The following is a 26,207-nucleotide window of genomic DNA, read 5'->3' on the forward strand; positions in this document are numbered from 1 at the left end:
GAAGGACATGACATATACACAACATGTCAAAATTATTTCTTATTGTTATTAACTATGTGTTGCTGGATGATGTGTTTTTAAGTGGATAGAGTGCATATCAGAGTCTCTGCAGACTGTATTCAACTTTTGTCTTCTCTGATCTTCTACTACTGTGACATAGCAGATACTGAGAAATTTCAAAGTATTGAGATAAAGAAATACTATGAACCTGGTGTTTAGCTCGTAATGAATAATATTTTACTGAGATCGTGTAACATATACTCATTATTCATCTGGTGATGGTACAGGAGACATATCATACATATAATTCCTTGTATAAAATTATAGGTAATGAGATGGAACAATAAACTAAAATTAGTATTTTTTTTCTGAGAAGTAAGAGTTATAATTATCATAATAAAACTAATGAACTTAAGTTATCAGTTTATCCTCAACAAACTCTTCCACCAGGTATTAATAGTTCTCCATTGGAGTATCATGCAGTTTCTTTTCTTTTGACCCAACCACAAGTTCAGAGTTCTTGTGTGATATGTGATTTATTCATCTCATTATGTTCAATTTTCAAATCATTTGATTTGATGTACAGGAGACATGTCAAGGTTTACAAAAATAAACTTATTTTCTATTTTTAAGAGAAATACAAAAGTTTACATTATATTTTACATTTCTAAGTTACAGCTACACAAGTAAATAAAATAATACATGTAATACAATCCCTGTGTTCAGACTGTGAAGCTATCCTCAATGAATTCTTCGACAGAATAATAACACTTTTCCACCAGAAGATTAAAGAGCAATCTTTTCAGTGAACCAAGCTCTCTCTTAAATATATTACTGCCTTTTATTTTACTGAAAATTTTTAACCCCATATACTCTGGCGTTTGGGCATAAAGTTTTAAACAATGTGTTGGAAGCTTGAAATTATCTCTGTGGAAAGTGCTGTAGTTGTGGTCAAAATGGAAAGTGTATAGTGTATGTTGATTTTTGTATAAGAACACCACCTCCTCATATATGTAAAGTGTGGGGGTAGATAGTATTTTTAAATTTTTTAACTGTGGTCGACAGGATTCCCATGTTTTTGCAACACACATGTTTCTAATTACTTTCTTTTGTAATACAACGAGCCAAGTGGCATTTGCTGAATTTCCCCAGAAGATTATGCCATAATGAATAACTTACTCAAAATAGTAGTGATTAACTACCTTTTTGGTATCCATGTTTGTGGCACCTGACAAAATACACATTGTAAATGCCAAGCTGTTCAGTTTATTTGCTAAGTAATCAAGGTGTACCTTCCAATTAAAATTTTTATTAAGATTTAGGCCTAAGAACTTCACATGGTTTGCTTCTGTGATATCCTGATCATTACAAGTTATCTTTTTTTCAGTCCTTCCTACTGATTTAGCTTCAAATTGCATCATTTTGGTTTTAGTTACATTTAGTTTTAGTCCGTTTGGATGGAACCAAGATTCGAGTTTTTCTAAAGTATTTTTGGCTTTTTCTGGAATACTTTCAGATAACTTATTTTCAATTAGAACTGATGTATCATCAGCAAATAAGACTGAATGAACATCAATAGCACGTGGTAGGTCATTTATGTAAAAAAGAAACAGATAGGGACCCAATATCAAACCTTGTGGGCTCCTTGGGGAACTGTTTTCCAGTCTGAGGAGTAAGTGGTTCCATTTGAAGTTAAAATTACTCTTTGTTTCCTATTTGACAGGTAAGAGCTAAACCATTTTAAAGCAGTGTCCCCAATTCCATGCATCTGTAATTTGTGGAGGAGTAATGCATGGTTCACTGAATCGAAAACTTTAGTTAGTTCACAGAATATTCCTGTGACCTTTTTACCCTTATCTAATGTGGAGCATATTTTTTGGATAAACTCATTTATAGCATTCACAGTGCTCTTACCATGTTGGAATCCAAACTGGTTATTAAAAATTATATCATATACAGTAAGAAATTTATTAATTTGTTTTGCTGCAATCTTTTTAAACACTTTAGAGAAGACCGGCAAAAGAGAGATAGGGTGGTAATTTCCCATATCTTCTGTCGATCCTTGTTTGAATAGAGGTTTGATATCAGCATATTTCAATGCATTTGGATGGCATCCCTGTTCAAAAGATTGATTCTAAATAATTGAAAATGGTTGAGAAATAATATCGTTCACACACTTGATTACAGATGTGGTTATTCATCCCATCTATGTGAGGTTTTGTTTTTTAGAGGAAATATTTCCTTTTCCACGTCCCTTTGGGTGATTTTTTCAAATTGTTTCAAAGATGTGTTCTGGCTGTTTTCCAAATTTGTGATGCCTTGATAGAATGTCATATCCACATCTGATCGTACTACATTTAAGAAGAATGCATTGAAACAATCTGACATCTGAACAGGTTTTACTATAATTTAATTTTCACATCTAATTTTCAAAATCTCATGAATTTTTACTTTGGCTCCTAATTCAGACTGAATAACTGACCACACTGCTTTTGTCTTATTTTTGTGTTCTTGTATGAATTTATCACTTGCCATTTTTTTAGCTGCCACTACAACTTTCCTAAATACAGCTTTATCCTGTTCGACATAAGTAACAAAATCCGGATTTCTGTTTGATTTTAACTCATTGTGGAACTCTCTCTTTCTGGCACCAGAAATTTTTATTCCTGTTGTAATCCATTTGGGTTTACCATTTACTTTCTTTTGCTTAGATCTACGAAGAAATGATTCATTAAATTCCTCTAAGAAACAATTTAAGAATTTGTCATAGTTTATTGAGCTTGAACTATTGTTAGTCTGTTGAAGATTTTCATTTCCATGTATTGGTGAATCTTAGCATATAATTTTAGTAGATGAAAGGGAAGCACAAAATCGTCTTTATATCTTGTACTATATAAATGATTTTCCATGAATAAAAATATATCTAAAAAGAAAGATGATGTGACTTACCATACGAAAGCGCTGGCACGTCGATAGACACACAAACACACACATACACACAAAATTCTAGCTTTCGCAACCAACGGTTGCCTCGTCAGGAAAGAGGGAAGGAGAGGGAAAGACGAAAGGATTTGGGTTTTAAGGGAGAGGGTAAGGAGTCATTCCAATCCCGGGAGCGGAAAGACTTACCTTAGGGGGAAAAAAGGACGGGTATACACTCGACATCGACAGATGGACGTCTCTGCCCAAACTCTTTGCCTCTGTAAATGTCTGCTTGTGTCTGTATATGTGTGGATGGATATGTGTGTGTGTGTACGAGTGTATACCCGTCCTTTTTTCCCCCTAAGGTAAGTCTTTCCGCTCCCGGGATTGGAATGACTCCTTACCCTCTCCCTTAAAACCCAAATCCTTTCGTCTTTCCCTCTCCTTCCCTCTTTCCTGACGAGGCAACCGTTGGTTGCGAAAGCTAGAATTTTGTGTGTATGTTTGTGTTTGTTTGTGTGTCTATCGACGTGCCAGCACTTTTGTATGGTAAGTCACATCATCTTTCTTTTTAGATATATTTTTTTTCCCCACGTGGAATGTTTCCCTCTATTATTTTCCATGAATAATTTTACATTGCTGTATAGCACTATCTCTTTCTCTAGCAGTAGTACACACATTCCTACACACAACCACACAGACAAAAAAGCACTCTCCCTTGACCATGACAGTTGTAGATTTGTGTGGAGAAGGCTGTTGAAAGTTTCAGATTTTTAAAAAATAATAGGAAGTGTGATTCCCTTGTTACACAGCAGCATGTTTCAATTACTGTTTGCTGGAACCTCAGCATACATGACAAATTACTGAACTTATAACCTCAGTATACATGACAAATTACTAAACTTATACCTGAATAATTTTGTTTTTCAGTTATAGCTTCTGAGTTTAGGAAGGGCTGTCATGATTTAGCAGCAAAGCTAGAAAGCTACTAAATAAAACCTGCCAGTTCTTTAGTGTCATTACAAAAAGTATTCAATTACTTCACTTATACCATTGTGTACCTCACATTGAGGCATGTAATCATTTGTTTTCCATATTTTAAGAATGAAGGAGTATTTTAGTAGGAATCTTATTTCTAATTGTTATTGGGATTTGCAGTAGATGATTTTGACTGTCTGTGTACCAGATATGGCAGTTCCCTTCCATTTCCAACTCCATAATGAGTCTGACATTGAGATACACTGAGTATAGAAATTGTAGCAAACTCTCTCATACTGTGTGAGATATAATATGTAGAATATGATATGAGTTCACTCCTATCTTTATTGTAGTGGCTACAGTTAATTACCTCACTTGTATTGCTACTCTGACCAGATATTGTGTTCAGTCTGTCTGTAGGTTTCTTCATTGCTTTAAACAAATATATCACTGGAACAAATGCTGCAGCTGATTGATGAGAACTTCAATGAAATGATTTATCTATGTAGGCACAATCTTATTTTAAAGTATTTTCCCTTTGACAAATTGCCAATGGCTTCTGTCTCGGGTTCTCCGGCCGATGTTCATGTAATGATTTTACTGACGTTTCGCCAGCACAAGTGGCTGGCATTGTCAAAGCTTCACCCTCCATTGCCGGTGGTGATCTGGAGCCAAGCTCGTGGCCGCAGACTGTATGTACCTAGTGCGCCAACATCCGAGGGCTTCTCTGTGGTCATTTCCGGTGTGGTTCTCCTCTTGCTACCTGCAACGGTCGTTCACTGCAGTACGGGAAGCCAGGATCTGTTTACCTTAAGGCTTTCCTCTTTCTTGTTGAAACTGTTCGCGTGTTTATGTATTTCTACAGCTTCTCTGAACAAGCGCGTGTGATAGTGCTTCTCTACAGTCAGAACTTCCTTGTCGGTGAATTATATTATGTGGTTGGTCTTACTCAGTGCGTGCTCTGCCACGGCTGATTTCTCCACCTGCCCCAACCTGCAATGTTGCTTATGCTCTTTGATCCTGGAGTTAATTGATTTGTCCAGTCATTCCGACATAAACTTTCCCACATGTGCATGGTATAAGGTATATTCCCGACATTGCAAGTAGGTGCCTTTTCTCCTTCGCTGATCTAAGACACTCTTTGATCTTCCTTGTCAGTTTGAAAATCGTCTTTACACCATGTTTGCGCAATATACGGCTGATTCTGTCCGTCACTCTGGGAATCTATGGCAGAAAGGCCATATCCGACATTTCTTTTTCTGATTCCTTACTTCGCCGAGTGCTTGGCTTTGTTACACTTATAATATAATTTATGGAGTACCCATTGCCCCTCAGAACACTTTCCAGGTGTTGCATTTCTCGTCTGAGGTGCTGCGGCTCACATATTTGTCCTGTCAGGTATGGCCTTTCTGCCATACATTCCCAGAGTGACGAACAGAATCGGTCATATATTGCACAGAGATGGTGTTAAGTCAATTTTCAAACAGACAAGGAAGTTCAAAGAGTGTCTTAGATCGGCGAGGGAGAAAAGGGACCCACTTGCAATGTTGGGAATATACCATGTACCATGCACATGTGGAAAAGTTTATGTCAGAATGGCTGGACGATCAATTAACACCACGATCAAAAAGCATAAGCGACATTGCAGGTTGGGGCAGGTGGAGAAATCGACCATGGCAGAGCACGCACTGAGTGAGACCAACCACATAATAAAATTTGCCGACACGGAAGTTCTGGCTTTTTATTTTTGTTGCTCTATCACACGTGCTTGTTCAGAGAAGCTGTAGAAATACAAAAACACGAGAACAGTTTCAACAAGAAAGAGGAAAGCCTTAAGGTAAACGGATCCTGGCTTCCCGTACTGCAGCAAACGACTGTCGCAGGTAGCAAGAGGAGAACCGCACCGGAAATGACTGCGGAGAAGCCCTTGGACATTGGCGCGCCAGGTACATATAGTCTGTGGCCGCGAGCTTGGCTTCAGTTCACCACCGGCAATGGAGGGTGAAGCTTTGACAATGACAGCCACTCGTGCTGCTGAAACGTCAGTAAAATTATTAGATGAACGTCGGCCGAAGAACCCGAGACAGAAGCCAATAAGCAGTTTGTCAACAAATGGCCATGAAAGCCTTAACAATTTTGTATTTTCCCTTTGATGGGGACTGCTGGAATCAGGGCAGCATAGCCATGGGCAGTCTTCTCACATGAAAATTCTATGTGTATGCATTGCTCTGAAGAGGAAACATGGAAATTAGTAAGGAAAATTGTCAGAATGTAAATAACCAGCATTGCGTACTAGTATGTAAGTGCTTGTGTGTGTTTGTTTTTAGCTTGTGAAGAATGTCTTCAAAAACCTAGCAAAGTTTTTATTCTATTTGGGGTGTGTGTGCCTGTCAGCAACTTAGCACATGTACCATTCAACAAGTGAAAACACTGAAATCTGCCGATCCCCCCCCCCCCCCCCCCCCCCCTGCCCAATATTTTTATTATTCAGAGGGCACAAAAACAATTTGGCCACACATGAAAACAAATTAGAGGATTTCCTGTAATACCTATATTCACTAAATTCTTCTGTTCACTATGGAATCATAAATGGATGTGGACTGCCATTTCTACCCACAAGCAGTCGACACCTTCCAGTTAGTGACGTGGTATACTCAGCCTGTTGGTACATGGAGTTCATACTGTGTCGGATGGTGAAAATTTAGTGACCAAATTGGAACCGCTGAAAACAGCATTCTGTGGGAAGGGAAATATCAGTCAGCAGATCTGCTGTGCGCAGTTGGACACACATTTGAGAAAGAGGTTGAAAAACCATGAGTGACACTCTTTCTGGGGAATTCTATGGATTCTTGACTGAGTGGAAGTCAGTTTGTTATATTTATTTGAAACTCATACGTACTTGAATGATCTGTATTAGAGATGGAGTACTGCTTTCTTCCTCTAATATCTTAAAGTTAAACATCTTTGTCCTTTGTGTAGTTTGTGGGAAGATAAGAGTCTAATCTGGAGTTCAAATTGTGGGGCAACTTAAATTTCTTGTATTTCAAAAGTGTTCCTCACAGTTGATGCCCAATGGAGTGTGAGGGAGAAAAGTTCAAGACTAGGAGAATCTGAAGAGCTAATGTTTAGATGAGAGTTAAGAACTTACGGATCCTCCAAATTACACTTTCTTCTACAAAAGCAAGGTTGTTACTCACCATATAGCGAAGATGCTGAGTTGCAAAGTGGCCTCAATTGCCTGAGACTGCAGTCATGTGTGTGAGTTGTGTTTGCGTGAATGTGTATGAGTGCGCCTGTCATCTAATTTTGACGAAGGCCTTACTGGCTGAAAGCTATATTTGTGACAGTCTTTCTATTGTGCCTATCTGCAACTCAGCATCTCTGCTTTATGGTGAGTAGCAACCTTCCTTTTCATAATAGTGTTACATTCCATCCTGGATTTGCCATTTTTGATTTCTTGTGCAAAAGTAAGTTAAGGAATAATTATCACACTGCAGTATTGTGTATGGCTATTTTGTTTTGGTATGCTATTGTCTTTTTCATTACTATAAATCAGTGTTTGAAAAGGTGTCAACAAATACCACTATCAATCACAAAATTTGTTGACTTTTTAAATTGTTTAATTAGCAACACATTTCAAGGTTAGAATTCATCATCAGGCTACTGTGACTGTATAAAAGTGTTTAACACAAGTGCATAAAAATATAAAAGTTTCTTCGTGTAGACTTGGCATGTGCTGTGATCATCCTGTGGAGAACAAGAAGGATAACCTACCAACAGACAATGTCTCTTTGTTGGTCTGCTGTTCGTATGAATTTTTTTAAAATACTCACTCCTTTTGTTCTTGTGGGAGGATAGTCACAAGAAAATGAACAGCAGACCAGCATACAAAGAGATGCATTTTATGAAGTTATGGATACAAAATAGAAACCAATGGAAAACCAAAGAATAAACAAAACTAGCATTTATGCCAACAATGAATAACATGCATTTCAACATCTCAGACTCTGAACACTTTGCATCATGATATTTTTCACTGTCACTACAGCATTCCCCTCCACCATTAATTGTAGCATCAGTTGAATTGCAAATGACAATGGTGCAACAACTTGCTTTGTTTCAATCATTGATGCGTCACCGGCATCATTGCTTGACAGTGGTTGCGGTGCACCAGTGCTGGGATGTGGAGTTGGCAATAGGGCTGACATGTCCATGTTGGATTGTCCAGGTGCTTTGCCCAAACTGGTGGAGGTAGTGGAGTAAAGGAGCTTTAACCTATTGTCTGAAATTGTAGTTGGGAGTCCCCCACAGTGTAACTTAAACTGCTTGTCACCTCAGCTGAGCACGTTGTTGGGTCCATGTAAAGGTTTATGCACGGCATCTTGCTGAATAGTAACCTGCATGCATATTGGCAACTCAGCAAAAACAAATGAATGGCAAGATTGTTGTATTCAACTTGCTGCCAGATACAGTTTCCGTATGCTCGACCACAGCTTAGTAACAAAGTTTGATGCTTCAGTAACATCACTTGTAGTGCTGCCGAAGAATTCACAGGATACATGAATTTGTACTCCATACATCAGCTTGGCTGCTGTGGTTCCTGAATTGTCCTTTATAGATGTGTGGATGCACAGTAGAACAGTGAGGACCAGTTATGTCCAGTGCTGCTATCTGTGACAACGTAATGGTATTTTCACCTCACGATGTAGGCATTCCACCAATCCATTTGCTGATGGGTGGTACTCTGTGGTTCTAATCCTCTTTGTGTCCAGTAGTGCAGTGAGAGCTTTGTACAGATATGAATCAAATTGTCTACTCTGATATGTGCTGATACATTAGAGGAACCCTGAAATGGGAGATCCACCCATGGAAAAAGATGGTAACTATTGTCTTTGGTGAGATATCTGCCATGGGGAAAACCACTGGCCAGTGTATAAATCAATTAACTTCAGTAAGACAATAGGTAAACCCTTCAGGTGGTGGTACAAGTTCTATTGTATCCAGATGGATGTGTTCAAATTGTTGATTAGAAGGCATAAATACACCGAGCAGTACATGGACATGTTGAGTAATTTTATTGTGTTGGCAGGCAGTGGATTGAAAATCATAACTATTGCATTCTGCACCTAAACTTGGCCACACGAAATCTTGTTTGATCAGAATGAGATTTTCACTCTGCACTGGAGTGTGCGCTGATATGACACTTCCTGGCAGATTAAAACTGTGTGCCCGACCGAGACTCGAACTTGGTCCCGAGTTCGAGTTTCGGTCGGGCACACAGTTTTAATCTGCCAGGAAGTTTCATATCAGCGCACACTCCACTGCAGAGTGAAAATCTCATTCTGGAAACATCCCCCAGGCTGTGGCTAAGCCATGTCTCCGCAGTATCCTTTCTTACAGGAGTGCTAGTTCTGCTAGGTTCACAGGAGAGCTTCTGTAAAGTTTGGAAGGTAGGAGACGAGATACTGGCAGAAGTAAAGCTGTGAGTACCGGGCATGAGTCGTGCTTTGGTAGCTCTGTTGGTAGAGCACTTGCCCGCGGAAGGCAAAGGTCCCGAGTTCGAGTCTCGGTCGGGCACACAGTTTTAATCTGCCAGGAAGTTTCTTGTTTGATCAGTTTGGTGGTGTTTTGGACCCCTGGATGTGAGAGTGTGACAGTTGATGCAGTGAAGCAATGGCTAGTTGGAAGAAAGAAGGCCATACTCTTAGTGAGGATACATCATAGTGTATCCATGTGTTTTCTGTTGGTAGCTGGATATGCCGCTTTTGTAGACCAGGAGGTTGTGCCAAAATCTCCTGTAACTCTGGATTTAGGTGTTGTGCTTCTGTGAGTGCTTCATAATCCATGAAGCTCATGATCTTTTGGAAGGAATATCGAATGTAGATCGGCATGTTCTTTTCGCTGTTGATGTGTATGATGTTGGTAGAGTCTCAACGGCTGCCAGCATTGATTCATCCATTGTTGCAGTACTGCACCCACTGCTGTCATGGAAGTGTCGACCATGAAAGGTGCTTGAGAAACTGGATGTTCCAATATGTAACATTTGCGATAATGGATTTCACTTTAGCAGAAGCTGCTAGCTTCATTTGTCCACACTACTTTGTCACCAGATTTATGTGGCTCTTGTATGAACTCGTTTAATAATATTGCTAAGCGCTAAGAGGACATGGTTTCGAGCAAAGGAGCGATAAAAATTCATGATTCCCAGGAACCATTGTAACTCACATTTTGTTGCCGGCTGTGGATGATTGACTGTGTTGTTGTTGTGGTCTTCAGTCCTGAGACTGGTTTGATGCAGCTCTCCATGCTACTCTATCCTGTGCAAGCTTCTTCATCTCCCAGTACCTACTGCAACCTACATCCTTCTGAATCTGCTTAGTGTACTGATCTCTTGGTCTCCCTCTACGATTTTTACCCTCCACACTGCCCTCCAATGCTAAATTTGTGATCCCTTGATGCCTCAAAACATGTCCTACCAACCGATCCCTTCTTCTAGTCAAGTTGTGCCACAAACTTCTCTTCTCCCCAATCCTGTTCAATACCTCCTCATTAGTTACGTGATCTACCCACCTTATCTTCAGCATTCTTCTGTAGCACCACATTTCGAAAGCTTCTATTCTCTTCTTGTCCAAACTGGTTATTGTCCATACATGGCTACACTCCATACAAATACTTTCAGAAACGACTTCCTGACACTTAAATCTATACTCGATGTTAACAAATTTCTCTTCTTCAGAAACGATTTCCTTGCCATTGCCAGTCTACATTTTATATCCTCTCTACTTCGACCATCATCAGTTATTTTACTCCCTAAATAGCAAAACTCCTTTACCACTTTAAGTGTCTCATTTCCTAATCTAATCCCCTCAGCATCACCCGATTTAATTTGACTACATTCCATTATCCTCGTTTTGCTTTTGTTGATGTTCATCTTATATCCTCCTTTCAAGACACTGTCCATTCCGTTCAACTGCTCTTCCAAGTCCTTTGCTGTCTCTGACAGAATTACAATGTCATCGGCGAACCTCAAAGTTTTTATTTCTTCTCCATGAATTTTAATACCTACTCCGAATTTTTCTTTTGTTTCCTTTACTGCTTGCTCAATATACAGATTGAATAACATCGGGGAGAGGCTACAACCCTGTCTCACTCCCTTCCCAACCACTGCTTCCCTTTCATGCCCCTCGACTCTTATAACTGCCATCTGGTTTCTGTACAAATTGTAAATAGCCTTTCGCTCCCTGTATTTTACCCCTGCCACCTTCAGAATTTGAAAGAGAGTATTCCAGTTAACGTTGTCAAAAGCTTTCTCTAAGTCTACAAATGCTAGAAACGTAGGTTTGCCTTTTCTTAATCTTTCTTCTAAGATAAGTCGTAAGGTTAGTATTGCCTCACGTGTTCCAACATTTCTACGGAATCCAAACTGATCTTCCCCGAGGTCCGCTTCTACCAGTTTTTCCATTCGTCTGTAAAGAATTCGAGTTAGTATTTTGCAGCTGTGACTTATTAAACTGATAGTTCGGTAATTTTCACATCTGTCAACACCTGCTTTTTTGGTATTGGAATTATTATATTCTTCTTGAAGTCTGTGGGTATTTCGCCTGTCTCATACATCTTGCTCATCAGATGGTAGAGTTTTGTCATGACTGGCTCTCCCAAGGCCATCAGTAGTTCTAATGGAATGTTGTCTACTCCCGGGGCCTTGTTTCGACTCAGGTCTTTCAGTGCTCTGTCAAACTCTTCACGCAGTATCTTATCTCCCATTTCATCTTCATCTACATCCTCTTCCATTTCCATAATACTGTCCTCAAGTACATCGCCCTTGTATAAACCCTCTATATACTCCTTCCACCTTTCTGCCTTCCCTTCTTTGCTTAGAACTGGGTTGCCATCTGAGCTCTTGATATTCATACAAGTGGTTCTCTTCTCTCCAAAGGTCTCTTTAATTTTCCTGTAGGCAGTATCTATCTTACCCCTAGTGAGACAATCCTCTACATCCTTACATTTGTCCTCTAGCCATCCCTGCTTAGCCATTTTGCACTTTCTGTCGATCTCATTTTTGAGACGTTTGTATTCCCTTTTGCCTGCTTCATTTACTGCATTTTTATATTTTCTCCTTTCATCAATTAAATTCAATATTTCTTCTGTTACCCAAGGATTTCTATTAGCCCTCGTCTTTTTACCTACTTGATCCTCTGCTGCCTTCACTACTTCATCCCTCAGAGCTACCCATTCTTCTTCTACTGTATTTCTTTCCCCCATTCCTGTCAATTGTTCCCTTATGCTCTCCCTGAAACTCTCTACAACCTCTGGTTCTTTCAGTTTATCCAGGTCCCATCTCCTTAAATTCCCACCTTTTTGCAGTTTCTTCAGTTTCAATCTGCAGTTCATAACCAATAGATTGTGGTCAGAATCCACATCTGCCCCTGGAAATGTCTTACAATTTAAAACCTGGTTCCTAAATCTCTGTCTTACCATTATATAATCTATCTGATACCTATTAGTATCTCCAGGATTCTTCCAGGTATACAACCTTCTTTTATGATTCTTGAACCAAGTGTTAGCTATGATTAAGTTATGCTCTGTGCAAAATTCTAACAGACGGCTTCCTCTTTCATTTCTTAGCCCCAATCCATATTCACCTACTATGTTTCCTTCTCTCCCTTTTCCTACTGACGAATTCCAGTCACCCATGACTATTAAATTTTCGTCTCCCTTCACTACCTGAATAATTTCTTTTATCTCGTCATACATTTCATCAATTTCTTCATCATCTGCAGAGCTAGTTGGCATATAAACTTGTACTACTGTAGTAGGCATGGGCTTTGTGTCTATCTTGGCCATAATAATGCGTTCACTATGCTGTTTGTAGTAGCTAACCCGCACTCCTATTTTTTTATTCATTATTAAACCTACTCCTGCATTACCCCTATTTGATTTTGTATTTATAACCCTGTAATTACCTGACCAAAAGTCTTGCTCCTCCTGCCACCGAACTTCACTAATTCCCACTATATCTAACTTTAACCTATCCATTTCCCTTTTTAAATTTTCTAACCTACCTGCCCGATTAAGGGATCTGACATTCCACGCTCCGATCCGTAGAATGCCAGTTTTCTTTCTCCTGATAACGATTGACTATTGCCTTGATACTCTCCTGTGAAGGCCATATTCTGTGGGTGTTAATTGTGTAGCCCAGGAACTGCATCTCTATTGCTCCAAAGACAGACTTTGCCAGGTGATTGAGCAAGCCGTGCATGTGAAGATGGTTAAAAAGTTGGTGTAAATGTTCTAGATGTTCTGCCTCTGAAGTGGACAGAGGTATCAGTCAGGTATAGTCCGACTGTTAAGTAGACGATAATCACTACAGGGTCACCACCCATTACTTTTCTTTGACACTCCATGAAGAGGCAAAGACCAGCTGCTACCAGATAGTCAGCAGGTTCCTTGCACCAGCATGAAGGTAAACAATTGTTTCGCTGCTTTGAACCTATTGAGTTTCAGACATTGTAGTTAATGAATGAATTGGCATGCGTGGTGTTGTCAGTATGTGATGCACTCTATTATACTGCACTTGTGCAAGCATGAGCAACTGTTGCGTAATTTCTGGAAACTGCCTAAAAAGTTAATATTTGTGAATCTCCTATTATCAGTCATACCCCAGCACAATCACTGTGACAAAATAGATCATGGCTGCTTAGTCTGCTCATCGTGTCCTGAAGACGACAGTGATGAAGATCTGGGAGCAGCCCAAAAAATGATAAAAAGTCCGCTCCTAGTATTGGGTGCACCACATGACCAACTATAAACTACCATTCACATCTGTTGTGGAGACAAAAGGTGAAGGCTAACATTACCTGTCTGTACATTTGCATGGTGGAGTTACTGGCAGCAAAATGATGGTAGTCGTCATGACTATGGTGAGGCTGGCGGCTGGCCATGAAAATATGCTCATCTGCTCTTGTGTCCACCAAGAATGGCTGTTTCATGTATTGTGCAGTCCCAGAAAGCCGATGGCTGTCATTTGGAGAGTCAGTCACCATCATTACTGACTTCCTGTTGCATTTCCCATTCAGCATGATGCACTTCACTTCCTTGCAGCTGTACCAAACCATCTGTGGTAGCAACATAATTTTGTAACTAATGGCTAACAATTGTAACTCATTGTTGAGTAATGGCATCGTGGTTGGCTGGTGCTTGCTTGGAAACTGCAACTTGTGTAGTAAGTTTTGCTAACTGTGCTTGAAGTGACACAAATATCGCCATGGTGATATTATCTGGTTGTGGGCCGACAGCCTCTACTCTAGCAGATGGATACATCTCAACAGTGCAATCAGCTGTCTGTGTAAGCACATCCAATTCTCCCATGCACACATTGAGTATCTTTTATGCGACAACCAAATATTTCTCAGAATATCATCAGTGACTGCATTAGTTTTCAGTGTTGACAGATCACATAGCAACTGCAAATGTGAGTGATTGCCTAGTTCTTCTGTCCGCAGTGACTTCTCTAAATCTCTTGGTTTATGACTGACATGCGCTTGGTCAATACACCTTTAAGTGCTGTATACCACTCTGTAGCTGGTGTCGCATCTAGGATGTTCTTCATATTAGTGGTCATCTCTTCATTAAGTGTTGCAGTGATGTAACAGTATTTGGTCTTGTCTGCTATAACATGTGCCAGAACAAAGTGGCTCTCTGCCTTGAAAACAAAAGCACGGGATTTTTTTGCCAGAATGGAGGTTGCTTCACTGCAGTGCAGCTGACTACCATGCTTTCAGGCTCCTAATCTGCTGTTGTTGCTGCTGCCCTTGGTAAAGTCTCATATTCTATGTAAATCACGGAAGAAATAAGCGGTGCGACTGTTACACCTTTATGTTGCAGTGCGAGGGGTTTATGAACAAGCTGTAGTTGACAGAATTGCTTAAACTTGTCAGATGGTGCAGTTGAGTCTTTGTTGTGTTGTGTGGCATGGTTGTTTCTTACTAGTCTCATTGTGTCGAGTGCATGATCATATTGGAGTCGCTAATAAATGTTGAGTCGATCGTATTGGAGTTGCTAATAAATGTTGAGTCTTACAACAAGATATTTATTTCCAGCATAAACAAGTGTAGCATACAGAAATGTGAGTAAGTGATGTCTCTGATACAACATAGCAACAAAGAAAAACTAAAGAATAAACAACACTTGCATACATACACTGTCACTGCATTCTCTTTTTCCACAGAATGACCACAGCTCATGCCAAGACTACAAAAAAAAAGTTTAATATCTATGTGCACTTGTGTTAAATGTTTTTATACTGCCACTGCAGCCTGATCATGAAATCTAACCTCGAACATGTTACTAATTAAATAATTTAAGTAGTCAACAAATTTTCTGATTGGTAGTGGAATTTGTAAAAACTTTTCATATTTTTGAAACAGTCATGGTTGATTAAAAGTGAGTATGTCCTTAAATGGATGTAATTGTTGAAAAATATGCAGTTTTTTTTAACATGGACTATATAGTGATATAATGTGTGATTTTTCACATACACAAAAAAAGTCAAATGATCGTTATGTTGTGATCATCATTAGGATTTGAGTGTGACACTTACATAGACAAACATGAAGCTGCTCTACTTTTCTACAAATTTAACTTTAAGCATCTTATTAATTTTTGCAACATATACCAATTTATAAAAAAAATGCTTTGTCTTCTCCAGTCATTGTTTGTGTAGAAAAATTGGAGGTGTGATATAAGTGTTAATAATTGCCTAGAGAGAAAGAGAGAGAGAGAGAGACAGAGAGAGAATATCATTCTACACTATGTGCTTGGCAGTGAATCTATTTATTTTTTTTCTCACTTTCAGGACTTAATGCACTAAAATAGGTATTTGTCTCTGATTTTTATTTAATAATACAGTTGTTTTGTAAGTCATAGATTTAAATTTTACTCAATCATTTTCATTGCATTAATTATATTTGTCATAATTCTGCAATATAGAGGTCGAGACCAATATAAACCATCTCTATGAATACGTGAATCATTGGAATGTTTATAAATCAGTGTGGTCTCTTGACAAAGATTTGTTTATAAGTCATTATGAAAATGACAAACGCTCAGCAGAGGCATTTGACGCTGACATTAGCAGGTGAGAGAAATACAATTTATGTGTGTGCTATTCTGCTTCATATCAAGAAAGCATTTTTTTTGGACCACTTGGATAGTGAAGAAATGTTCCTTTGGTATTTCCCATATCTCAGTTGGGATTATCAATTTTAATGAGACTAAGTTGGATTTAAAGTTCTTTGCTTTCTTTTGTTTAGCTTGAAGATTTCCACGTTATTAATTTAGTACAATGAATACATAGTTTAGAGTCCAACAGACTGTGTTATCATTCTTGTGGAATACTGTTGCCAGCACAAAAAGGACTTGTCAGGAGCTTGTGCCATAACAAAAATGGCTTCTTTTGTATTTTGTATGATACCTGAAAGCCCTGAATGGAGTGAAAACTGCAATAGCAGTAAAGATAACTGTTCATTGTCTAGTTTATGTGTTAACCAGTTGACAGTCACATAAACAAGATTTGAATAGAAGTTTCATATCAGCGCACACTCCGCTGCAGAGTGAAAATCTCATTCTGGAAACATCCCCCAGGCTGTGGCTAAGCCATGTCTCCGCAATATCCTTTCTTTCAGGAGTGCTAGTTCTGCAAGGTTCGCAGGAGAGCTTCTGTAAAGTTTGGAAGGTAGGAGACGAGGTACTGGCAGAAGTGAAGCTGTGAGTACCGGACGTGAGTCGTGCTTCGGTAGCTCAGTTGGTAGAGCACTTGCCCGCGAAAGGCAAAGGTCCCGAGTTCGAGTCTCGGTCGGGCACACAGTTTTAATCTGCCAGGAAGTTTCAAGATTTGAATAATTTGTAAGCTTTTTGACAATGTCCTTTGCCGCAGCTAACTAACAAAAACACACACTTGTATCACATTGTCCAAACCAGCTAAATTGGCCTGGCACTGCTACCAGTTGAGCTGCATCACAGGGATAATGTACCTTGCAAAAGGACAATATGAGCTTGTGTGTGTGTGTGTGTGTGTGTGTGTGTGTGTGTGTGTGTGTGTAACCTCCCAGGAGGTTTGTTGTTTGTAAGCTTAGCAAGGATTTCAGTCTTGTTTTAACTGGTGAGAGGGCACCTTTATTCCTTCCATTATTTCTGTTGTATTATATAATGGAATGGAAGAATCTTTCCTTATCGTCCTGGAAATTTGAGGTTATTCATAAATACCCTACAAAAGTACGGAAAAATGAGACGTATCACTGGATAGAGAAGCTCTGCAAGTTTCAATTCGCAATGCATGCTGGGCGTACTGAGTACACCACTTGAGGGCAGGTGTGTGAAGACACAGCATATAATGGGGTGATGTCTGCAATTTGTGTCCTTCAATTCGCTAAATGTTAGTTGCAATGGTTCAGTGACTATTTCAAGCCAAATATCAAGTAAAAATACCAGCAGATGAAACAGTTCATAGGTGGTAGTACACATTTTGTGAGACGGGCTGTCTATGTGCTGCAAAGAAACCAGGCTGGCCATAATTGTTGGCCAAGAAGGTTGAAAGGGTTTGGATGGTGAGGTATTGGTTCTTGATAGAATTGTGATTAATAAATGTCCTTCTTAAAGGGCTCTCACATGCTCAGTATTTATTTCACAATAATATCATGTCAATATATTGTGCAAAAGTGCAAGGCTAAGAATGGAACAATATTATTGCACAGTAACAATATTATTGCACAGTATTTATGCTTGGGACAATGACTTTGTAGTGAACATGTCAATGCTTGATGAAGTAGACTTCACATTTCTTGTAACAGCAGTTGATAAAAGTTGCAAAAAGAAGAGCAATAGGAAGTGGAAATGTGCAGAAAAGGGTTCAGAAGGTCTTCTTCACCTGCCCATACTAAAATGCTAAGAGAGCTTGCAGCAGAGGCAGATAACTATCACAATTTTTTAGGAATGAATGACGAATCTATCAGCGAATTAGTGAACTTCATTTCACTTTATGTACACAGAAAAAATGCTGTTTACATACTGATTGGATTTCACTTCCCGTAACCTGGAAGCAATCTAAAACCAGGAATAGTGACCATTATTGTAAAGGACTGCTAGTGGTGTTACGTATTTTTGCAGTAAATAATTCAGGCTACCGAAACAAACAAATAAGCAGTTGCAGTGTTATTTCCCTGCACTTTAAAACATTTGTCAAATTTTTGTCAACTAATCACCAAATGAGTATTAAATATATACTCAAACCACTCCCCTGACTGCACTTCAACAGACGATTCTTTTCATCTATCTTTCCTGATATATTCAAATTTGTATGATGTTATTGTAAAAGTTGTTTGATTGTCTGCAATTAACAAAATCTAAGCAGGAATTGTCGTGCACAATATCACCCTTACATGGCAGAATATATTGGAAAAATATATTGAATGAGCTTCAATATTTTTAAAGTTCTGCAGTCTCCTTCATTATATTGCACAAATCGTCATTACTATTCTAAGGCAGTTAAAATCATTGCACAATAATCAGTATTGCACAATAAATTTTGCACATGTGAGGGCCTTTTTATGTTAATCTTTGAAATAATTTTCATGCCATTCAACCAATGAGTATTATTACATGATTAAATAATGGTAGGTGTTGTGCAGAAATTCTGTACCATTATGTATGCCATCCCATATAAATGAGTAAGTGTGTTTCTATCTTCTAATAAGTCAGCAAAAATAATCAAGCTTTGAAAATGTGATTGAATGGATAAAAAATCTACTCACTAAGCTGTGGCAGGAGAAAAAAACATGTAAAAATTATGGAAACATGCAAGCATTTGAAGTCATTGGATCCTTTTGTCAGAAGTTTGGTACTGAAGGAAGAGGCATGAAGGAAAAGGACTGGAGAGGATTAGGAAATAGAAAGAGCTCTGGAAAAATCCCCCCTCAGGGGAGATGTACTAGATGGGTCAGGGGAGACTTACCAGACTGGATAAGAAGAAATGTCTTTCTGCTCACCCTGTCCAGTAAGTCTCCCCTGACCTGGAATTCTGGGCGACCTTTCCAAACTCTCTACATTTTGTAAACCTCACCAGCCTTTTCCTTCACCCCTCTTCCTTCTCCTTCAACCTTTTCTACCAGAAAAAGGAGCCACTGGCTCCAAAAAGTTTGCAAATTTAATTCCTTTATATGTGTGTTCTCCTGCCACCACTTGGTGAGTAGATTTTTATATGTCCAATTACATTACATGAACTGACCAATTAGTCACAATACCCTCTTAAATCCATTAAGTATGGTAAACTTAGTGCAAGCTTGACTATTTATAGTACATTTCACCCAATCACCTTAAATTTCCTTTATCAAACCCTGTTCCACACTAGTGTTACCATCCTGTAGAAAACAGTACAAACCCATACCAGCTGTCGCCAAACACCATCGTTTGAGAAATCAAACCTACAAAATTTCATTAGAAAAATAAACCTTAATCTAGAAACTCATCATTGGACTATCACAATCATTAATTTTGATCAGTAGGCTTAATCTAGAAATTTGACAGGGATTGACACCACCAGTAAATCAGAGCTTGTCTCTCCTGCTGGGAGACTCACAGCATTGTCAGCACTAGCATTACCATTTATGGTGGACACTCTTATCTGAGCAAAATTTGGTCCAGAAAAATATTGCTTCCCCTTGCAGATGAAGTATACGGAGACCATGGTAATTGTTTTAAAATCTCCACAAGTCTCCACTACTTCACACTACTTCAGCATACACAACTATAAGTGCTGCCCCCCCCCCCCCCCCCCCAACAAGGACACAAAAAGTCATCAGGCCACAACAGATTTCTATTCATAAGAGTATTCTGGCTATGAGGGCTACAGCACACTTTGATCATCCTTAACCTTTGTGACATCATATGCTGTAATTCACCCTAAACACATGACATCACAATGAAGCCATCATTATCAATGACATCATTTTGATGCAGTTGCTGATATCAACCATGACGTGATGGGATGTGTACTGCAAGAGTTTGATTATCATATTGGTGATTGCCACATCACAAATCGTACCATATCGAATGGCTGTAATGTGTGTTACAAACTTGCAGAGTTGCTTTCTCCATTGATATGCTTCATTTTTGTTTATGTCTTGTGATTTTCATGCAGGTGTTTTCTGAAACCCTGGACATACTTATGAATAACCCTTTATATTTAGCTACAATTTGAAATTAATATCTAGCATTCCCAGTAAAAGAGGTAACATTTCTTTAAATTGTTTTATAACCATGTGAAATGTTTTGTTAAGGGTATTCTTATGCTATGACCCAACACTTATATTTTAGAAGTATTTATTTATTCTCAACAATATTATGGGAAAGATAGATTCCTATTCACCATAAAGATGACCTGTTGAGTTGCACTCAGGCACAATGAAAGGACTGTTATACACTGAGCATTTAGCCAAAGGCATCTTCAGAAAGGAAACACACAAGATACACACATACACATTCACACAAGCAAGCACATATCATGCACACATGGCCACTCTGGCCAGAGCTAGCTGTCATGCGTGCATGAGCAGTAATGCGTGTGTGAGTTGTGCTTGCTTCTGTGAATGTTTGTGTTTCTGAAGAAGGCTTTGACTGAAAGCTCATTGTGTACAGTCTTTTCGCTGTGCCTGTCTGCAATACACATCATCTTTACAGTGAGTATTGTTGATATTCCAGCCTGATCAATTCATTGCTTTGTTTATTCCCACGATTTTTACAGTATTAACTTTTTTTTGGTGATTTGATTGGACCATCCATGAACTGTCTTTGCTATCAATTATTAATTCAAAATGTCTTTTCACTCAACCTGTCCAGTAAGTCTCCCCTGACCCACAATTCTGGGAATACACAGTAATGTACCCCATTTGCAAAAATAGGGATAAGAGTAGAGTGTAGCTAGGTAAAAGACTAAAATGGAATTAATACATAAGTAAATGAAACAAGAAGATAAGATGACATGTTTCATACTTGGAAAGAAATGTTCATTCAGAAAGACAGTCAGCTGATTTATTTTAAATTCTTTCATGCTGTTGTCTTACAGAATTATCTTTTAGGAGAATGTACTTAAAGTAAATAAAGCACTGACTCATTAAAAGTGAGCAATAATAATTGTGAGTAGAGTGAATAATAGCACATGTTACTGATACCACTACAAAGATCTTGGAATTTTTACTCTCACTTACTAATACGTTATCCCCTTAACTTATTTGTTGCTCATGATTGAAATCAGTTTCTCTTGAATTTGCCTTTGTACAATTGCTATATAACATGCCTTGCTGGCTACTTCGTGAGTTGCTGGTGCTCAAAAATGCCTTTAAGGTGACAAAGATGACATTATCAACAGCTCACCGAGTTTGAACGAGATCATGTAATAGGGCTGTGAGAAGCTGGATGTTCCTTCCACAGTATTGCAGAAAGACTTGGCAGGAATGTAGCCACTGTATATGATTGCTGACAGTGGTGGTTGTGGGAAGATCATCGTCATAAGAAGACTGGGCTCCGAACAGCCACATGGCACTACAGACAGAGAGGATTATCGTGTTCAGCATATGACTGTGATGCACTGCAGTTCGTCTGTGATGCACTGTGCATACTGCAGTTCGAGCAGCGGTTGACACCACAGTCACACAATGAACTGTTACAAATTGGTTATATCAAGGACAGCTCTGAGCCAGATGCTCTGAAGTGTGCATTCCACTGAATCCAAACCTCCACTGGTTGTGACTCAGTAGTGTTAAGTGAGAGCTCATTGGAGGGCAGAGTGGGGGTTAGTTGTGTTTCCAGATAAGAACCAGTTCTGCCTCAGTGCCAGTGATGACCATGTGTTGGTTACTAGGAGGACAGTTGAGTACCTGCAGCCAACCTGTCCACCAACTAGACACACTGGACCTTCACCTCGGATTATGATCTGACGTATGATTCCGTATGATGGCAGGGGCATTCTCTTGGTTACCCCAAGCACCCTGATTGCAAATTTGTATGTCAGGCTGTTATGCTGCCATTCACGAACAGCATTCAGGGGCTATTTTCAAACAGGGCAATGCTCGCCCACATACCACAGTCTAAACCAACAAGCTGTACAGACCGTTGACACGTTGCCTTGGCCTGCTCGGATCACCATATCTGTTCCCAGTTGACCATGTATGGGACATCATTGGATGACAGCTCCACCATTATCAACACCTAACATTAACCATCCCTGTATTGACTGACCAAGTACAACAATCAGGGAACACAGTCCCCTAAATTGACATTAGCACATGTATGACAAAATGTTCGTATACTTGCATTCGACATTCTTACAGTTACAGAGGTTATTAATGTACTAGCATTTCACATTTGCAATGGCTTTTCTCACACTTACATTAAACTGTGATCTACACTAACCACTTAAATATGATACCTAGACAAATGTATTCCCAAAATTTCATTATTCTACATTACTGTTAGTGTTTGTTTTTTTACCCCTTGAGTACACATACCTTCAATTATTCCACATACCTGAAGGTACTCCTCTGTGAAAGAATATGCTGAACATGATGAATGAATAATGAAACCTTTTCTTTAATTATTTCTTTACTTACAATTTTAAGAGACATTGTGTGACTAAATGATTTCCATTAGAAGCAGGAGTAACAGAGTGAAATATTGAATTTACAACATTATTAACTTTGACTTTATATCTTGGCTAGGAGAAAGGTGCTCAAGACAAAAAGTAAAAGAAAAATTGAATAGCTGCTGGGAACAGAAAATGGATACTGGATTAAAAGCAATGAAAGATGGCAAACTCACCTCAGTTCATTGGTACTTTTGTAGGATGTTGTGAAAACAAAGAATGCCACACTCTGGTTACAAGAATTTTCACTTCCAGTTCCTGGCAAGAGATTTGTCAGACTATCCTAGGAATTGCTGGTCATACATAAAGTCAATGAATGGACCCAAAATTTCCATTCAGCCCCTCGCGGCTATGTCGGATTTTGAAATTGAAGACAACTGCCATAAATCAGATATTTTTGATTCCGAATGTAAAATTTTATTTACACATGAGGATAAAAATGTGGCATTGTTTGACTACCTCACAGATTCACTAATAAGAGATGTTGAAATGAGCACCCCAATGTTTAAAAAACAATTAAAGACTGTTTAAAGTTAACACTGTACTGGGCCTTGATGAGACTCCAGTCACACTTTACACTGACTACGTTGTAGAATTTCCACCGCTTCCATTGCTCATATTTATCGAGAATATCTTGCAAAACAAATGGTTCCATAAAACTGGAAAAGAGAACAGGGTAAAAGTTCAGATGCACAAAAGTTCAGGCCAATATCATTGATGTGTGTCTGTTGCAGGCTCCAAGAGCATATTCTGAGCTCGAACATTGACATTTCTGGAGGAAAATGAAATTTCTCTCAAAGAAAAAAATATCACTCATGTAAAAGAAACACCTGTCTTTATTCACACAAAGTATCACACAAAAATTACAATACAGGGGGCCTGGTAGATTCTGTCTGTCCAGATTGTTGAGAGGCATCCCACTCTTTATCACATTGTCAACTACTAAACTTTGCATATACATATTTGACTAAATGGATATTGGATTAGTAAATCTCTGTACAATTTAATGGATGTTGAATATTCAACAGAAATGACAGCAGAATTGGTGTGCTCCAAGGAGGCATAACAAGACCTCCAATGTTCTCAATTTTTAAATGGTTCATCATAAAGTGCAGAAAGATTTGAACAAAGTTTCCACTTAGTGGAATAAATACACTTCTCTGTAAATATGGATAAGTGCAAGATAATGCTTACAATAAAGAAAAGGAAAATTAGTGGAGGACATCTTGAGCATATTACATCATATACATCTACATAATACTCGACGAGCCACTGTACTCTATGGTGGAGGGTACCCTTTATCACAACTAGTCACTTACTTTCCTGTTCCACTCACAGATAGAGTAGGGAAAAATGACTATCTATATGTCTCCGTATGAGGCTTAATTTCTCGTGTCTTGTCTTTGTGGTTGCTACGTGAAGTGTATGTTGGTGGCAGTAGGATCATTCTGCAGTCAGCTTCGTGTGCCAGTTCTGTAAAATTTCTCAGTAGTGTTCTTCGAAATGAATGTCTTCTTTCCTCCAGGGATTCTCAATTGAGCTCCCGAAAGGTATCCATAACACTTTCATGCTGATCAAACCTACTGGTAACAAATCTAGCAGCTTGCCTTTGAATTGCTTCAATGTCATCTTTCAGTCTGCCCTGGTGTGGACCCCAAACACTTGTGCAGTACTCAAGAATAGGTCACACTAGCACCCTATGAGGAGTCTCCTTTACAGATGAACCACACTTTCTTAAATTCTCCCAATGACCATTCACCTTCCCTACCACAATCCTCACATGCTCAATCCATTCCATTTCATGTAGCATCACAACATTATGCCCAGATGTTTAAACGATGCGATTATGTCAAGCAGGACACTGCTAATGCTGTATCTGAACATTATGGGTTTGTTTTTCCTATTGATCCACATTAACTCACATTTTTATACATTAAGAGCCAGCTGTGATTCATCAGACCAAATAGAAATTTTTTCTAGGTCATCTTGTATAACCTACAGTCACTTGTCTTTGACACTTTTCTGTACACCACTGCACCATCAGTGAACAACTGCAGATTGCTGGCCACCCTGTCTGCCAGATTATTTGTGTATGTAGAAAATAGCAATGGTCCTATCACACTTCCCTGGGGCACTCCTGATGTTACCCCTGCCTCCAATGAACACTCGCTATTGAGGACAACATACTGAGTCCTATTGCTTAAGAAGTCTCCGAGCCAGTCACATATCTGGGAGCCTAATCCGAATGCTCGTACCTATGTTAACAGTGTGCAGTGGGGCACCGTGTCTAATGCTTTTTGGGAATCTGGAAATATGGAATCAGCCTGTATCCGTTCATCCATAGTTTGCAATATATCGCATGAGAAAAGAGCAAGCTGGGTTTTGCATGAGTGATGCTTTCTAAAGCTGTGCTGATACATGGACATGAGCTTTTCGTTCTCTAGGAAATTTATTATATTCAAACTCAGAATATTCTCTAGAATTCTGCAGCAAACCAATGTTGAGGATATTGATCTGTAATTTTACAGGTCTGTTTTTTTTACCCTTCTTGTATACAGGAGTCACCTGCACTTCTTGCTTGGTACTGTGCACTGGTCAAGAGACTCACTATAAATCCAAACTAAGTAAGGGGCCAGTGATGTAGAGAACTCTTTGTAAAACCAAACTGTGGTTCCATCCAGACCTGGGGACTTATTTGTTTTCAACTCTTTCAGTTCTTTCTCTATGGCAGGGAGGCTTATTACTGTGTCATCCATATGGGACTCTGTGCAGTGGTTGAACAACAGTATGTTTTTTACCATTCTCCTGGATGAACAGTTTCCTAAATGTGGGGTTTAAAACTTTGGCCTTCCTTTTGCTATCTTCTACTGCCAAACCATGCTGATCAATGAGTGACTGCTAGGGAAGCCTGAGACCCACTTAGGGATTTTACTTAGGACGAGAATTTTTTCAGGTTCTCTGCCAAATCTTTAGCCAAGGTATGACGGTGATACCTGTTGTGTGTTTCACATATAGATCTTCTCATAGACATCTTTGCCTGTTATCATTTGTGCGTCCTCCTTTGAACTGAGAGCACAACAGCCTTTGCTTCGTCAGCATTTTCCAAATTTCATTATTAAACCATGTTGGGTATTTTCCCTCCTTAATCTGCTTACTAAGCACGTACTTGTCAACAGTACAATTTACAATGTGTTCAAAATTCGCCCATAATTCATCTGTGGTCATCATTCTGGAATTAAGTGATTGCTGTTCATTGTCTAAGTGAGATGCTAGCAACTGCTTATCTGCTCTTTGTAGCAGAGACACTCTCCTAGCCCTCTTGACTGATTTATTAACTTTGATAACCATTGTCACTATGATGACATCATGATCACTTATCTCCATTTCTTTACTGATGCCATCAACAAGGTCTGACCTGTTTGTAGCTACAAGGTCCAAGATACATCCATTGCATCTAGGCTGCTAAACTAGCTGCTCAAGACAATTTTCGGAAAACATGTTCAAAATTACTTCACAAGACTGTCTGTCTGTACCCCTGCAATGAAGCCATATATGTCCCAGTCTCTACTTAGTAGGTTAAAGTCACCACCAACTAGTTTTACATGATCTGAGTATT

General features: G+C 39.0%; 1 protein-coding gene across 1 annotated transcript in view; it reads left to right on the plus strand.

Moving 5' to 3' along the window:
* LOC124619703 (dynein axonemal heavy chain 2) overlaps window positions 1-26,207 on the plus strand; it is a 1,014,172-nt gene that overhangs the window by 184,279 nt on the left and 803,686 nt on the right. The window contains 1 exon segment of the mRNA XM_047146260.1: window positions 15,889-16,036. Coding sequence (XP_047002216.1) covers window positions 15,889-16,036 — 148 coding nt within the window.

Source organism: Schistocerca americana, chromosome 6 (genome assembly GCF_021461395.2).
Source record: "Schistocerca americana isolate TAMUIC-IGC-003095 chromosome 6, iqSchAmer2.1, whole genome shotgun sequence".
In the NCBI taxonomy this organism is placed as follows: Eukaryota; Metazoa; Arthropoda; class Insecta; order Orthoptera; family Acrididae; genus Schistocerca; species Schistocerca americana.